This window comes from Jaculus jaculus, chromosome 14, assembly GCF_020740685.1.
Source record: "Jaculus jaculus isolate mJacJac1 chromosome 14, mJacJac1.mat.Y.cur, whole genome shotgun sequence".
Classification (NCBI taxonomy): Eukaryota; Metazoa; Chordata; class Mammalia; order Rodentia; family Dipodidae; genus Jaculus; species Jaculus jaculus.
Genome location: NC_059115.1, coordinates 18,884,481 through 18,898,763, shown reverse-complemented (window position 1 = coordinate 18,898,763; position 14,283 = coordinate 18,884,481). Strand labels below are relative to the sequence as shown.

At 51.2% G+C, this 14,283-nt stretch overlaps 1 protein-coding gene across 4 annotated transcripts in view; it reads right to left on the bottom strand.

The window, feature by feature from the left end:
• The window catches only part of Myh14 (myosin heavy chain 14), a 100,603-nt gene that overhangs the window by 25,576 nt on the left and 60,744 nt on the right, over positions 1–14,283 (bottom strand). For all 4 annotated transcript variants that reach the window (XM_045133405.1, XM_045133406.1, XM_045133407.1 and 1 more), the window contains exons 24-32: positions 13,264–13,401; positions 9,304–9,427; positions 8,102–8,273; positions 5,986–6,198; positions 5,083–5,227; positions 3,974–4,180; positions 2,979–3,083; positions 2,742–2,894; positions 1,054–1,302 (exon numbers count right to left, since the gene is read on the bottom strand). In XM_045133405.1, coding sequence (XP_044989340.1) covers positions 1,054–1,302; positions 2,742–2,894; positions 2,979–3,083; positions 3,974–4,180; positions 5,083–5,227; positions 5,986–6,198; positions 8,102–8,273; positions 9,304–9,427; positions 13,264–13,401 — 1,506 coding nt within the window. The remainder of the gene's footprint in view (positions 1–1,053; positions 1,303–2,741; positions 2,895–2,978; positions 3,084–3,973; positions 4,181–5,082; positions 5,228–5,985; positions 6,199–8,101; positions 8,274–9,303; positions 9,428–13,263; positions 13,402–14,283) is intronic.

Sequence of the window (14,283 nt, the reverse complement as noted above, 5' to 3'; positions counted from 1 at the left end):
CCCATCACAAAAGCATAAACTTGCATAAAATGTTATGAAGCTTTACTTTTGTGATTTTGTTTTGTACCTCATGAACTCTGCAGGTGACTGTATCAAGTGGTCATGTCATAAGGTTGGACACCTCTGGCTGCTACTGGAAGGTGACAGAAGTTTAGCAGGTGGGGTCTCTGAAGGGAGTGGGCTCTTGGGGATTGTGTCTTATCTCTGACACCACTCCCTCCCTCTTCCCCGACTTCCAGAAAGTGAGCAGCTTTACTCTGCCACATGCTGCCTATCACGATGTCCTGCCTGTCCACAGCCTCAGAAGCAAAGGGCCACGTGGCCATGGGCTCAAACTTCTGAAACTCTGAGTCAAAATAACCTTACCTCCTTATAGGCTGACTGCTCCAGTATTTGCTATAGTAAAGAAAAGCTGACTGTGGCTGGGAGACGGTTAAAGAGGTTAAAGGCACAAGCGCGCAAAGCCTGCCGCCCTGAGTTTGATTCCCCACCACAAACATACAGCCAGATGGGCATTTGTGTGCAGCAACAAGAGACCCTGGCTTACATGCATGTGCATGCGTATACACTCACACACACACACATACACACATGTGCGCAAATACACAAACTCACGGATTGACTGTAATGCCCTGGATGTCTAGATGAGCAAACTGGGGATGAGATGGGGAGAAACACTTTCCTGAGGTAGCCAGTGAGTCTCAGGAGGAAAAGTGAGACAGGCTATTTCCTGTGCGCACCCTCAGGGGCAGAGAGGTCATGTTCCACATGTCACTATCTAGATGTGCTTGAGAGCAACAGGAAGCACTAGTAATAGTGACTTTGGCTGACAGGCATGGGGCAGGGCACACAGGGTGGCCTGGCTTCTCCTTCTACCACAGCTTCACCTTTGAGCAGTAACATGACTCCTATGCACACTTTAAATTGTCTCAAACGCCCTCTCCTCCAGGAAGCCTCTCCTGAATGTTCAGACAGATTTATGGTCCCTTGGGATGACCAAAGGTGTGTGGATTTTCTTGCTAGTTTTCCACCTGGGTAAACTGAGGCACCCACCTGATCAAACTTGCGTTGCTTCTTCTCCAGTGTGCTTACAAGCTGCCGCTGCTGCTCAAGGTCCACTGTGACGTCGTCCAGCTCCTGCTGCAGCCGGCGGCGGCCTCGCTCCAGCCGTTCCACCGCTTCGGTCTTTTCTGCCAAGCGCTGGGCCAGGGCCTCTGCCTCGCGGGCTGCCCTGCGCCGAGCCTCCTCCCCAGCCTCCAGTGCTCCGGCCTCTTCCTCCTGGCGCCTCCGCCATTCAGAGAGCTGTGGTGAGGAGAGGGAAGAGGGTGTGTGGCAATCACGGCCGTGAGTGACTATGGGGGGGCTCAGGATACTCCATGTCTGGGGAGAAGACTGAGGCCTAAAGACAAAAAGAAACCAATACACTGGGTTCTTCTGCCTTGGCAGGGGGTGAGCTATGAGCACAGTGTACCCAGCTTTTATATCTCTCCTGCCATGATCCAGAGATGAATCAAAATGGGCCTCTTCCTTGGAGAGTCTTTAGTCTGAAGGGGAAGGCTGAGGCAGGGTTACAGAGGCTAAGGTAGAAGAAATAGAGGAGACACAACAGTCCACAAGACAGTTCAGAGTCTGTTGGAAGAGTAAAGAGAATCATCATGGAGTAGGAGACAGACGACTTCATTTGAGAGTGTGGTCATGCCAGATCCTCCAGCCACTGCAAATGAACTCCAGATACATGTGCCACCTTAGGCATCTGGCTTACATGGATTCTGGGGAATCAAACCTAGGTCTGTAGGCTTCCTAGGCAAGCGCCTTAACCTCTAAGCCATCTCTCTAGCCCAAGATAGTAGTTTTTTAAAAAATTATTTATTTGCCAAGGAGAGAGAGAGGGAGGGAGAGAGGGAGAGGGGAAGAAAATGGGGCACACCAGGGCCTGTAGCCATTGCAAACGAACACCAGATGCATGCACCACTTTGTGCATCTGGCCTTACATGGGTACCAGGGAATTGAACCTGGGCCATTAGGCTTTGGAGGCAAGTGCCTTTAACTGCTGATCCATCTCTCCAGCCTAAGACATGTTTTTAAAAAATATTTTGTAAGCCAGGCGTGGTGGTGCACACCTTTAATCCCAACACTTGGGAGGCAGAGGTAGGAGAATCACCGTGAGTTCAAAGCCACCCTGAGACTACATGGGTTTTTAAGTATGCCAGTGGACATAAATTCATGCCAGCATGAATCATCACTCATTCATTCAACATGCATTTCTCGAGGCCTTCCAATTATCAGTGTCTTGGGTGGGTTGTGTGAAGGGCCAAAATTTGTAACACTAATGGAGTTCTACATTTAATGGAGTTCATGTTCTGGTAGGAAAACCCATGAACAGGACAGTCCCAGTCCATGGTGACCAGGACAGAGTAAAGAGGAGGATGGTGAGAAGTTTCCAACTACAGGGGAGCCTGATACTAAGGCTTCACCCAGGATTCAGAGGAGCCACAGCAGGCTGTGAGCAGAGGCAGCTCTGGGTAGAGGCAGAGTCTTCGGGCCTGAGCAGAGAGGAAGCAGGAGGCTGAGAGGAGAATGGAGGGGAGAGGCAGGGTCCAAGTCGACGGTGCGGGGACACAGCAGGGCAGAAATGGCAGCGAGCACATCAGTAGTGCCAAGGCTGTGACCAGTACCTATGGTCTGACCTGGGTAGGTGGGTGGGTACTGAACTGGGACAGGAAGGAATGCTTGCTGCCCACCTGAGCCTGGGCACTCTGCAGCTCACGGCCAGCTCGTTCCCTGGCAGCGGCCTCCTCTTCCAGCTGCTCCCGTAAACCAGCTGCCTCCGCCTCCACGGCACGGATGCGTGACCCCAAGGCCAGCTTCGCCCTCGTCTCCTCCTGCAGCTGTTCCTGTGGGCACAAGCGATGGCAGGGTCAGAGTGGCCAGCGGCAGCAGGGGTGAGGGGAAGGCTGGGGTCAGTGGCCGGACATCACCTGGGTGTCGTGCAGCTGGGACTCTGTGCTGCTCAGCTCCTTGCCCAGTCGGATGGCCTTGGACTCGGCCTCACTCAGCGCTGCCGAAATGCTCTCGAGTTCAGCCTGCACAGAAGGGACAGGGCAGGAAGCTGGTCATGAAGGCTTTCACTCGGCCAACCCCATCAGTGCCTCCGCCTCAAATCCCCATTGCAGGTAGGAAGTCACACAGCCGCAGCAGCTCCGCAGAATCAAACCCACGGTCCTCATGGGCATGGCATTTCCATTCTGTGTGTGTGTGTGTGGGGGCACCCACCCATATCCATACAGAAACTGTACAGGTATGCTTAACATGGACTCGAGGATGCCCAAAGGGACACTCATACCAATGTCGCTAACAGGGGGCATAGGCAACACGTAGCAGATCAGAACAACAGAATGTTAACAGGGATGAAAAGAAAAAAAGGTATTGGGTGTGGTGGTGCATGCCTGTAATCTCAACACAAGGAGGCTGAGGCAGGAGGATTTCCACAAATTCAAGGCCATCATGGGCTTCAAGTGAGTTTCAGTTCAGCTAAGGATTCAGGGTAAAACTGTCTCAAAAAGTCTCTCAAGGAGCAGAGATCTACCTCCAACCCCAGTGTTTAGGGGTTTCCTTCCAACTGAAACATGAGGTCTTTTGGAGGGAGCAGGGAGGCTCACAGGCTTGCAGGCTCCAGAAATTTCTACGACTCATGAGATTGCCCCTGTGAAATCATATACTCAGTGAACAACTGCTGAGGGGAGAAGACTCTTGTGGAGCAGCCTGCAAGTCAAGTCAGGCATGGAACTCTGAGGACACAGCTTTCCTGAGTCATCATCCATGCTAGGGTGAGCTCTCTGGTGATGCAGCTTAGTTACCCCAATAAACTCACTTGTTCTCCAAGCTGGACTTTGGTGGAGTTGTTTGTAACAGGTTTGTACCTCCTCAGGAAAAGTCACGCAACACCTCCCCCAAGCCAGACTTGCCCACCAACCTGGGCTCGCTGCAGCTTCTCAGCGGCCTCAGCTCGAGCCTGCTCCTTATCACTGGCCCGGCCTTGCACCTCCTGCAGCTGGGACTCCAGGCGGCGCCGCTTCTGCTCCCCCTCCTGTCGCGCAGTCTGCAGGCTGTTCAGCTCCGAACGCAGCTCAGACACCTCAGCCTCCAGAGCCAACCGAGACTTCTCCCATACACCTTTGCTCTGTTGGGGTAGGGAGATGAAGAGAGGCTCTGAGTTATCCCTTCAGCAAGTGAGGCATATTCCTGCCCAGGCCTTTACATGAGCTTTTCCATCTGCCTAAGACACACTTGCTTTCTGGTCCCCTGATGGGATGGCTCACCTTACCTCCCTTAAAAAAATATTTTATTTATTTGTTTATTTGACAGAGAAAGACAGAGGGAGTGGGGAGAGAGGGGGGGGGGAGGGAGGGAGGGAGAGGGAGAGAATGGGCGCGCCAGGGTCTCCAGCCACTGCAGACGAACTCCAGATGTGTGTACCCCTTTGTGCATCTGGCTAATGTGGGTCCTGGGGAATAGAACCTGGGTCCTTTGGCTTTGCAGACAAACACCGTTAACAGCTAAGCCATCCCCCAGCCCTACCCTTTTCTTTTAAAAACTATTTTATTTATTTGAGGGAGAAAGAGGCAGAGAAGGGGGTGGGGTGGAGGGGACAGCATATCAGGACCCCAAGTCACTGCAATGAACTCCAGATGCATGTGCCACCTTGTGCATCTGGCTTTCCATGGGTACTGAGGAATCAAACCTGGGTCCTTTGGCTTTGCTGGCAAGTGCTTTAACTACTTAGCCCAGTTTGGCCTCCCTTGGTTTTATTCAGATATCTCCTGCTCACGGTGCCCTGTTTGATCCTCATTCTCCAGGGCACTTACCACCCTAACATACAGAACAAAGGTGCTTAGATGGTAGGTTCTCAGCCTGTCCTACTAATACGTGATTTCTCCAGGGGAAGGCCGGATAGAGTGCAGTACACATTCAACCCCAGAGTGAAGATGCGTGTGGGCATGTTTTCACGAGGGGATGGGCTGGTTGGGAGTACTGCCAGTGTGTCCTTGTGCACAGACCCTCCATGTGTCCCCTACCCCTCACCCTGCGGGCTTGCTCCAGCTGCTCCGCCAGTTCCCCCAGGGCCTGGCCATGCCGCTGCCTCAGCTCCTGCACGGCCACCTCATGGGTGCGCGCCTCCTCCTCCAGAGCCTTCTTCAGCTCTGTCACCTCCTGCTCCCTCTTAGATCTGTATGGGGAAGAAGGTGGGAAGAGAATTTCAGAAGAAGGCACAACCCGGAAGAGCCAGTCAGGCCTGGCCTTCCTTGTTTCCCTCTGTGGATGGAGACCTCACTCTGTACTTCCTGTTGTGGGGTGAATGTGAAATGTCCCCCAGAGGCTTGTGCCTTTGAACACTGTTTCCAGCTGGTGGTGCTGTTGGGGAGTTGGTGGAATCTTTTGGACTTGGGTCCTGATTGAGTGAGATACAGGGTTAGAGCTCAGAGCCTCTCTGCTTCCTGGTCTGCCAAGATGCGAGAAAGCCCTACTGCAAGATCCCTCGGCTACAGATGACAGCTGCGCCTGCCAGCATGAGTGTGGCCATGAAATGAAATGAGCTAAAATAAATCCTTCCTCTCATGTTGCCTATTATTTGGTGACAGCAATTAGAAAAGTGACCAATATATTTCCCAAAGGATCCTGGAGGTGATGTGGAAGGGGGAGTGTGGCTTTAAGTGTGAGTGCTTAGTCCTCACTCAAGACTATCCAAAAGACCCCTCCTCAGGGTTTCCCTCCTAGAAACTTGGCTTAAGGGGCCTTCTGGACTTATCTAGAATGTCCTATAAGGTTAAGGACTGAATCTATTTTTGCTGAAATTTGACCCCTCCAAGACTGTGGGCTCCTGAGGTAAACATCTGGGCCTGACCCATCTCTAAGCCAGCTCAGCCCTGAACTGGTGTGAGGGTTGGACCCTCTGTCTACCTGAGCCCCACTCCATGCCCGCCTCACCGCAGCTCCTGCTGTGCATTGGTAGAGTCCAGTGTGTCCTCCAGCTCACTACGAAGTGCCTCCAGCTCCTCACCCAGGTCCCGCCGCTGCTTCTCCGCCTTGGCCCTGGCTGCCCGCTCAGCCTCCAGGTCCTCCTGGGCCTCTGCCAGGCCAGCCTGTGCCTCACGAAGGGACTTGAGCAGCTGGGCACGGGCCCCGCCCTCTTCCTCTGCCCTGGGGGGAGAGAGATGGAGGGGGAGTTGGCACAGGGCAGAGAGGGTGAAGGATTTCCCTGGTGTATTGGCCAGATGTGGGTTCTGAGTCTGGCTCTGACATTGTTCACTGGACTCCAGTTCCCAAAGCCTTCAGGGTCCCAGCCACACAATGGGAACAATACCCCGTTACCCCAGGCCAGCCCTGCCCTTTCACTGTAGCTCCTGTGTCTGTTTTCTGAGACAGGGTCTGTGTGTGTGTGTGTGTGTGTGTGTGTGTGTGTGTGTGTGTATGTGTGTGTGTAGGTCAGAGGCTGACATTTGATGTCGTCCTATTTTACTGGTAGTTTGAATGTGAGAGCTTAAATTTATGGCCCCACACACTCAGGTGTTTTAAAATTGAGTTTTCTGGGCAGGAGAGATGGCTTAGCAGTTAAGCGCTTGCCTGTGAAGTCTAAGGACCCACGTCCAAGGCTCGATTTCCCAGGACCCACGTTAGCCAGAAGCATGAGGGGACGCACGCGTCTGGAGTTTGTTTGCAGTGGCTGGAAGCCCTGGCGCACCAATTCTCTTTCTCTGTCTGTCGTTCTCAAATAAATAAAATAAAATAATTTAAAAACTGGGTTTTCAGGCTGGAGAAATGGCTTAGTGATTAAGGTGCTTGCTGACAAAGCCATAGGACCCAGGTTTGATTCCCCAGTACCCACACAAAACCAGATGCACAAGATAGCACATGCACCTGGAGTGTGTTTGCAGTGGCTGGAGGCCCTGGTGAGCCCATTCTCTCTTTCTCTCTCTCCTTCTTTCTCTGCCCCTATCTTTTCTCATAAATAAATAAAATATTAAAAACACTGAGCTTGCAACTTTATCCCCTCGCAGGTAGAGAGCCCTGCTACAGGGGGTGTGTCACTGTGGGTGTATCTTGGAGTCCAGAGCCCTAAGATGTGTGGAGAGCAGTTTGAGCTCTGGCTGTTCGTGCTTGTTGGTGTTTAATGGTGCTTAATCTCTCTCTCTCTCGCCCCACTCCTCTCTCTGCTGTGATGTATGCTGGAGTGAGCCAGTCTTTTCTGCCACGACAGAACTTCCCTCTATAAGCCCAAATTAAAACCTTTTCCTCCTATAAGCTGCGTCTCATTGGATGTGTGGCTCAGCAGTGAGGAACTGACTGCAACACTCTCCATTGCATTTGCTGAGCCAGGGTCTCTCACTGAACCCAGAGCTCATTGGTTCAGGTAGACCAGCTAGCCACTTGGCTCTAGGGATCCTCCTGTCTCCGCCTCCCAGGTTCTGGGACTACAGGCATGTGCCACAATATGTGGCTTTTTCTTTTTGGAGAGAGCGAGTGAGATAGAGACAGAGTGAGAGAGTTGGCATGCCAGGGCCTCAGCCACTACAGTCAAACTCCAGATGCTTGCGCCACCTAGTGCACATGTGCAACCTTACGCTTGCGCCACCTTCCTGTGTCTGGCTCATGAGGGATCTGGAGAGAGATGGAACATGGGTCCTTAGGCTTTATAGGCAAGCGTGTTAACTGCTAAGCCATCTCTCCAGCCCCATGTCTGGCTTTTATATGGGTGCTAGAAGTCCAAACTCAGTCCTTATGCTTGTGTAGTAAGCTTTTTTTTTTTTTTTTCCTGACTGAACCATCTCTGCAGCCTCTAAGATAGGGTAGAAGTCACCCAATGGAATGGCAGGCATACGCCAAATTTCAGAAGGCCAGAAGCATAGCACTGGAATGGCAGGTGCCACAGCTGGAATAGAGCAGTGGTTCCATAAACGAGAGTGTAAAAATTAAGGTGATAGTCCCTCACACTGGGGCTGCCTGCCACCCACTTGGGCAGACACTGCTCTGGGGACTCAGCACTCTTGATGTCTGTTTCACGGGGGGAACCGAGATGTGAAGGCTGGCTATCCAGGACCCGCACCTGGCCAGCGCAGCCTGCAGCTCGTCCTCCTTGCGGCCCAGCTGTGCGCGCAGCTCCTCAGCCCGCTGCTGCTGCTCGGCCATCTGCTCTTGCAGCTCCGAGCTCTCCCCATCCAGCTGCCGCTTCAGCTTCTCCAGCTCCTGCCGGCCCTTCTCCTCCTTCCGCAGCCGGTCTGTGTGGTGGGCAGGGTGGGCGCTGAAGACTGCGGCTCGGCAGCTAGCAGTGCCAGGTAGTAGGCACAGAGGCTAGGTGCAGCCCGTCTCCTCCTTCTCACTGGGTCTGCCATGTGTGTGGCCTGATTCCTCCCTCCGACTCTGCCCGCCCGTGTGTGCAGCCTACCTCCTTCCCCTCGCTGTGCATGCGCACGTCTGCTGGGCGCGCGGCCTGCTGTGGCAGTTTGAATGGATGGCCCCTAATTGATTCAGGAGTTGATTAAAAGTTTGGAATTTGGATCTGCAGCCGCTGGCCTGGAGATAGGTGCCACTGGGCGGATCCTAGGGACCAGCCCTAAAGTGTGGGGGTGGATCTGGGATTCCAGTCTAAAGATATGCAAAGTGCTTGAGCTTTGCCTGCAGTTCCTGAAGTGTGTTTCCTTGCTTTCTGGTGATGGCTTTTCTGTCTCTCTGCTTGGTCCTGTGAAAGGGGGCCGACTTCTTCTGCCATTATGGAACGTCCCCTGGATATGTAAGCAATTCCCTTCCTCCCATAAACTGTGTCTGGACTGGAAGTTCACCCCAGCAACAGGAGGCTATCTGCTTCACCTATCTACTCCAACTTCTGCCTGTGTGCATGGCCTACCTCCTCCTCTGACTGTGTTTGCATGTGTCCACGGACTGCCTCCTCCCTCTGTGACTGTGTGCGTACAACCTGCCTCCTCCCTCTGTGACTGTGTGCGTACAACCTGCCTCCTCCCTCTGGCTGTGTCTGCTTGTGCGCATGGCCCACCTCGTCCTCTGTTTCCTGTGCCCATGGTCAGCCTCCTTCTGGTCCCTATTGCTTTCTGAATGAACTGCAAGAGTCAGAGGAAGAGAAAGAACCAGGACTACATGGTGTGGGTGTGTGTGTGGGAGACAATGAACCATGGGAGACCCCGGAGAGACACCAAGTGGGCTTCACAGGACTCCCGCTGTTGCCCGGCCACTCCAGCTTCCTACTCACTCAACCACCAGCCAGACTCCAGTTCTGGGGCTCCACCCACTCACCCTCCATGTCGGCGATGGTTGTCTCATATTTGAGCCGCAGCTTGTTCAGGCTCTTGACCTTCTCTTCCTCTTCTGCTGCTTGCGAGGAGAACTCGGCCAGGCGCTCCTCCAGCAGCCGCCGTTCCTGTGGGCCAAGGAGCTCAGGACCTGCAGGCTCCCCACTGTCCCCTCTGATTCTCTTACTATCCATGGGCTCCATCTCTGTGCATGAAGTCACCATCCCTCTGAGAAATGCATTCGTCTGTACTCACTGCTGTTACTAACAACCACCAGCCACATGCCCACACAGTTTTTATCCTTGCCACCAACCAAGGCAAGGTTCACTGAGCAGAGGAGCCTGGCTTGTGTGAACTGAATGGGAGATGTTCTCCACAGCCTCATGTGTTTGTTATTAAGCCACGGACTCAACACTTAGCTGGTGGCGATTTGGGAGGCTGAGCCTTGCTGGAGGAGGTGTGTTGCTTGGGGCGGGCCTTGGCGTGTTATAGCCCGAGGCCCTCTTAACAAAGCTAGCTCATGCTTGTTTCTGCTGCTCGGATACTGTGGCAAGACGTGCTACCCAGCCTCTGCTCTACCATGCTTTCTTTTTCTTTTTTTTTTTTACTTAAATAGTTTTATTTATTTATTTGCAAGGGGGGGGGATGAGAATGAGTATGGGTGTGCCAGGGTGTCTTGGCACTGCATATAAATTCCAGATGCAGGTGCCATTTTGTGCATCTGGCTTTATGTGGGTACTGGGGCATTGAACCCAGGATATCAGGCTTTGCATGCAAGTGCTTTAACTGCTGATCCATCTCTCCAGCCCCAAATTCTCTTTCTTACTGCATCACAGTCTCAACATGGCCAAAGCTGAACTTGTTTTCTGCCATAAAATGTGTCCCTGAGTAAAAGACAGTCATGACTCATATAGACTCCTGAGTCAAAACACAATGAGGAATCTTACCCTTCAACTCTCCATCTTAACAAGTGTTAGTCATTACGGATTCCATCTGGGACACTCCTCCCAACACACTGTCCCCTAATCAAAGGCACATGGCTTTTCTCCTTAACAGTGGCTATCTCCTCCCAATGGACATTTAGTCCAGCCCACACCAAAGCAATTATTATATGACTTTCTTGCTTAAAATGCCTCAATGACTTTTCATTGTGCTGTCTACCACGCTTTCTTGATCAAGAAAGTATCTCCTAGAAACTATAAGCTTGAAATAAACCCTTTCTTCCCATCAACTGCATTTGGCCAGGTGTTTTGTTCCAGCAACAAGAAGGTAACTCCTGGGCTACAGAGATGGCTCAGCAGTTAAGGTGCTTGTTTGCCTGCAAAGCCTAATAACGCAGGTTTGATTTCCCAGTACCCATATAAAAGCCAGTTGCACAAAGTGACACATGTGTCTAGAGTTTGTTTGCAGTGCCTGGAAGCCCTGGAGCATCCTCTCTCTCTCTCCCCTTAGAAATAAATAAATAAAATGTTTGAAGAAAAATAAAAAAAAAAAAGAAGGTAACTGCTACAAACATGCAGAGAGAAAGCCCTAGACTGATGGGGACTCCAGTGTCCTGCTATGTAAGCTTAGGATCTAGGATGCAAGTGGTTGTTCATTATACAGCATTATTATTATTTTTTCTTTTTCAGTTTTCAAGGTAAGGGCTGTTTTTTTTTTTTTTTTTTTTTTTTTTTTGCTTTTTGTTTTTTTAGGTAGGGTCTCACTCTAGTTCAGGTTGACCTGGAATTCACTCTATAGTCTCAGGGTGGCCTTGAACTCACGGTAATCCTCCTACCTCTACCTCCCGAGTGCTGGGATTAAAGGCATGCGTCATCATGCCTGGCTCATTATACAACATAATTGCAGCAAAAGTCTAAAGTAGAACGGCAAGGGGTGTTATGGAAAACTTCCCTGTCTACCCTGAGTTGTAAACAGCCCTGTGGGCTGTGGGTTCTACATCTGGAGCTGGAGTCCTCACATCCAAAATGTTTGCAAAGCAAGCTGCATCTGTACAGAACGGGTTCAAGGGCCTCCCCAGGTTGCTCTTCTCTAAGTAACAGTACAGCAACAACCCACAACACATTCCCACATATTCCCACTGTATTCAGCATTCTAAGATACTAGAGGGGATGTAAGAGCATGTGGGAGGAGCTGAGGAGATGGCTCGCTGGGTAAGGCATTTGTCATACAAGTGTGAGGACTTGAGTTCAAATCCCCAGCGTCCATGTAAATGCTGGGTGCGTGTGGTGACATGCACCTTCCTCCTTCTCTTCTCTCTCTCTCTCTTTTCAAGGTAGGGTCTCGCTCTAGCCTAGGCTGACCTGGAATTCACTATGTTGTCTCAGGGTGGCCTCGAACTCACAGTGACCCTCCCACCTCTGCCTCCCAAGTGCTGAGATTTAAAATGTGCACCACCACGCCCAACCTATTTTTTTTGGTTTTGAGGTAGGGTTTGGCTCTAGCTCAGACTGACCTGAAATTCACTGAGTAGTCTCAGGGTAGCTTCAAACTCACAGAAATCCTCCTACCTCTGCCTCCCAAATGCTGGGATTAAAGGTGTGCACCACCACTCCCAGCCTTGTTTCGTTTTATTATTTTACTGTTTTGGCTTTTTGAGATATAGTCTTATGCAGTCCAGGATAGCCTCAAACTTAGGGTAATCCACCTGCCTCAGCCTCCCAAGTGCTAGGATGACAGGTATGTGCTATTACCCCTAGCTATACTTGTCAGTATGTGTGTGTGCAGGTGCACAAGTGTTCATGCACGTGAGGAGGCCAGAGGACAACCTCGAACATCATTTCTTTCTTTTTCTTTTTTCTTTTTTTGGTTTTTCGAGGTAGGGTTTCACTCTAGCCCAGGCTGACCTGAAATTCACTATGTAGTCTCAGGGTGGCCTCGAACTCATGGCGATCCTCCTACCTCTGCCTCCCGAGTGCTGGAATTAAAGGCGTGCGCCACCACGCCCAGCTCTCGAACATCATTTCTTTAGGCATCATCCACCACATTAAAAACATTTTTATTTATAAGCAAGAGAGAGTGAGAATGGGTGCATTAGGCCTCTTACCACTACACACAAACTTCAGATGTATGTACCACATTGTACATCTGGCTTCATGTCGATACTGGGTAATCAAACTCAGACCATCAGGCTTTGCAAGCAAGTGCCTCTAACCACTGCCCCATTGTTTTTAAAGCAGGGTCTCACTGTAGCCCAGGCTGACCTGGAACTTACGATGATCCTCCTATCTCAGCCTCCAGAGTGCCAGGATTAAAGGCATGTGCCTCCACACCTGGCTATGCCATCCCTCTTCTTGTGTGCACAAGCATGCATGCATGTGTGAGTGTGTCTGCGGAGGCCAAAGGTCCTCATTGAATATCTTCCTTAATCACTCTTTTCCTTCTTCTTTGAGACAGCATCTTTCATGGAACCTGGGGTTCACTAATGTAGCTAAACTAGTTAGCCAGAAAGCCCCAGGCAGCCTCCTGTTTCTTTCTGCCTCCCCAGTACTGGGATTACAGGTACCATGCCCAGTTTTTATGTGGGTGCTGGGGATCTGAACTCAGGTCCTCATGCTGTGACCAACACTGAGTTCTCTTCCCAGCTCCATGCAGGCAATTAAAAAAATTACCCATCTGATAGAGGATTAATATCTAGGCTATACAAAGAACTCAAAAAGTTAAATAATAAAGAATCAAACAAGCCAATCAAAAAATGGGCTATGGAGCTAAATAGAGCATTCTCAAAGGAATAAGCATCTGGCACCACCGCGCTACGTCCTCATGACTCAGAATCCTCCAACGTGCGCAATCCGCTAACCTGGTGAAGGTGACACGTGACCTCTACTCTCGTGTGTGAATACTCATGACAGCACAAATGTCCCCTTGGGCTTCCATCTGCTATGGCCCCATGGCAGCTGCCTGGCTTTCATTCCTCCCAGTGGGCCCATTGGCCTGCCTCCAACGCTGGCCCGCGCTGCCCCACCTTGCTCAGCTTGGCATTCTGATCCTCCAGGAGCAGCAGGTCCTCCTCGAACTTCTTCATCTTGGCTTCGGTGGTCACCTTCTCCAGCTGCAGCTTCTGCCGAGCCCCCTCCTCAGCTTCCAGGTGGGTCTCCAGCTCCTGCAGGGAGGAGGCATGGGAGACCTCAGCTGTGGCTCCCAGAAGTCCACATCCCAGGCACCGATGGGCAGGGTGGGACACTTCCATTCACTGGCTCAACAGGAGTGAGTGTCCCATCCTGCCATCAAGGGCCCTTGTGTGTGTACACACTGTGCTCTGTGACCAACCAACGAGCGCCTGTCACTGTCACTGTCAGGTGTTCAGCTCTACCTGCTACTGTAGGGCACAATCCCTCCTTCAGGATGGTGCAGAGAGAAGACAATTAAGACACCACTGATGGGCTGGGAAGATCGTTCAGTGGTTAATAGTGCTTGATTGCAAAGCCTGCCATCCTGGGTTCAATTCCCCAAAACCCACATAGAGCCAGATGCACAAAGTGGTCCATGCATCTGGAGTTTGTTTGCAGTGGCAAGAGCCCCTCTCATGCCCATATACTCTCTCTCTCTCTCTTCCTGTTTGCAAATAAACAAATAAATGAAAATATTTTTCCATGTTTTTGTACAAATATATTTTTTTAACTTTTTGTTTATTTTTACTTATTTCTTTGAAAGTGACAGAGAGAAGGAGGGAGGGAGGGAGAGAGAGAGAGAAAGAATGGGCACATCAGGGCTTCCAACCACTGCAAATGAACTCCAGACGTGTGTGACCCCTTGTGCATCTGGCTAACGTGGGTCCTGGGGAATCGAGCCTCGAACCAGGGTCCTTAGGCTTCAGAGGCAAGTGCTTAACCGCTAAGCCATCTCTCCAGCCCTTGTACAAATATTTTATTTTTATTTATTTATTTGAGAGAAAGAGAGGGAGGGAGGGAGAGGGGGGGGGAGAATGAGAATAGGCACACCAGCTCCAGCCACTGCAAAGGAACTCCAGATGCATGTGCCACCT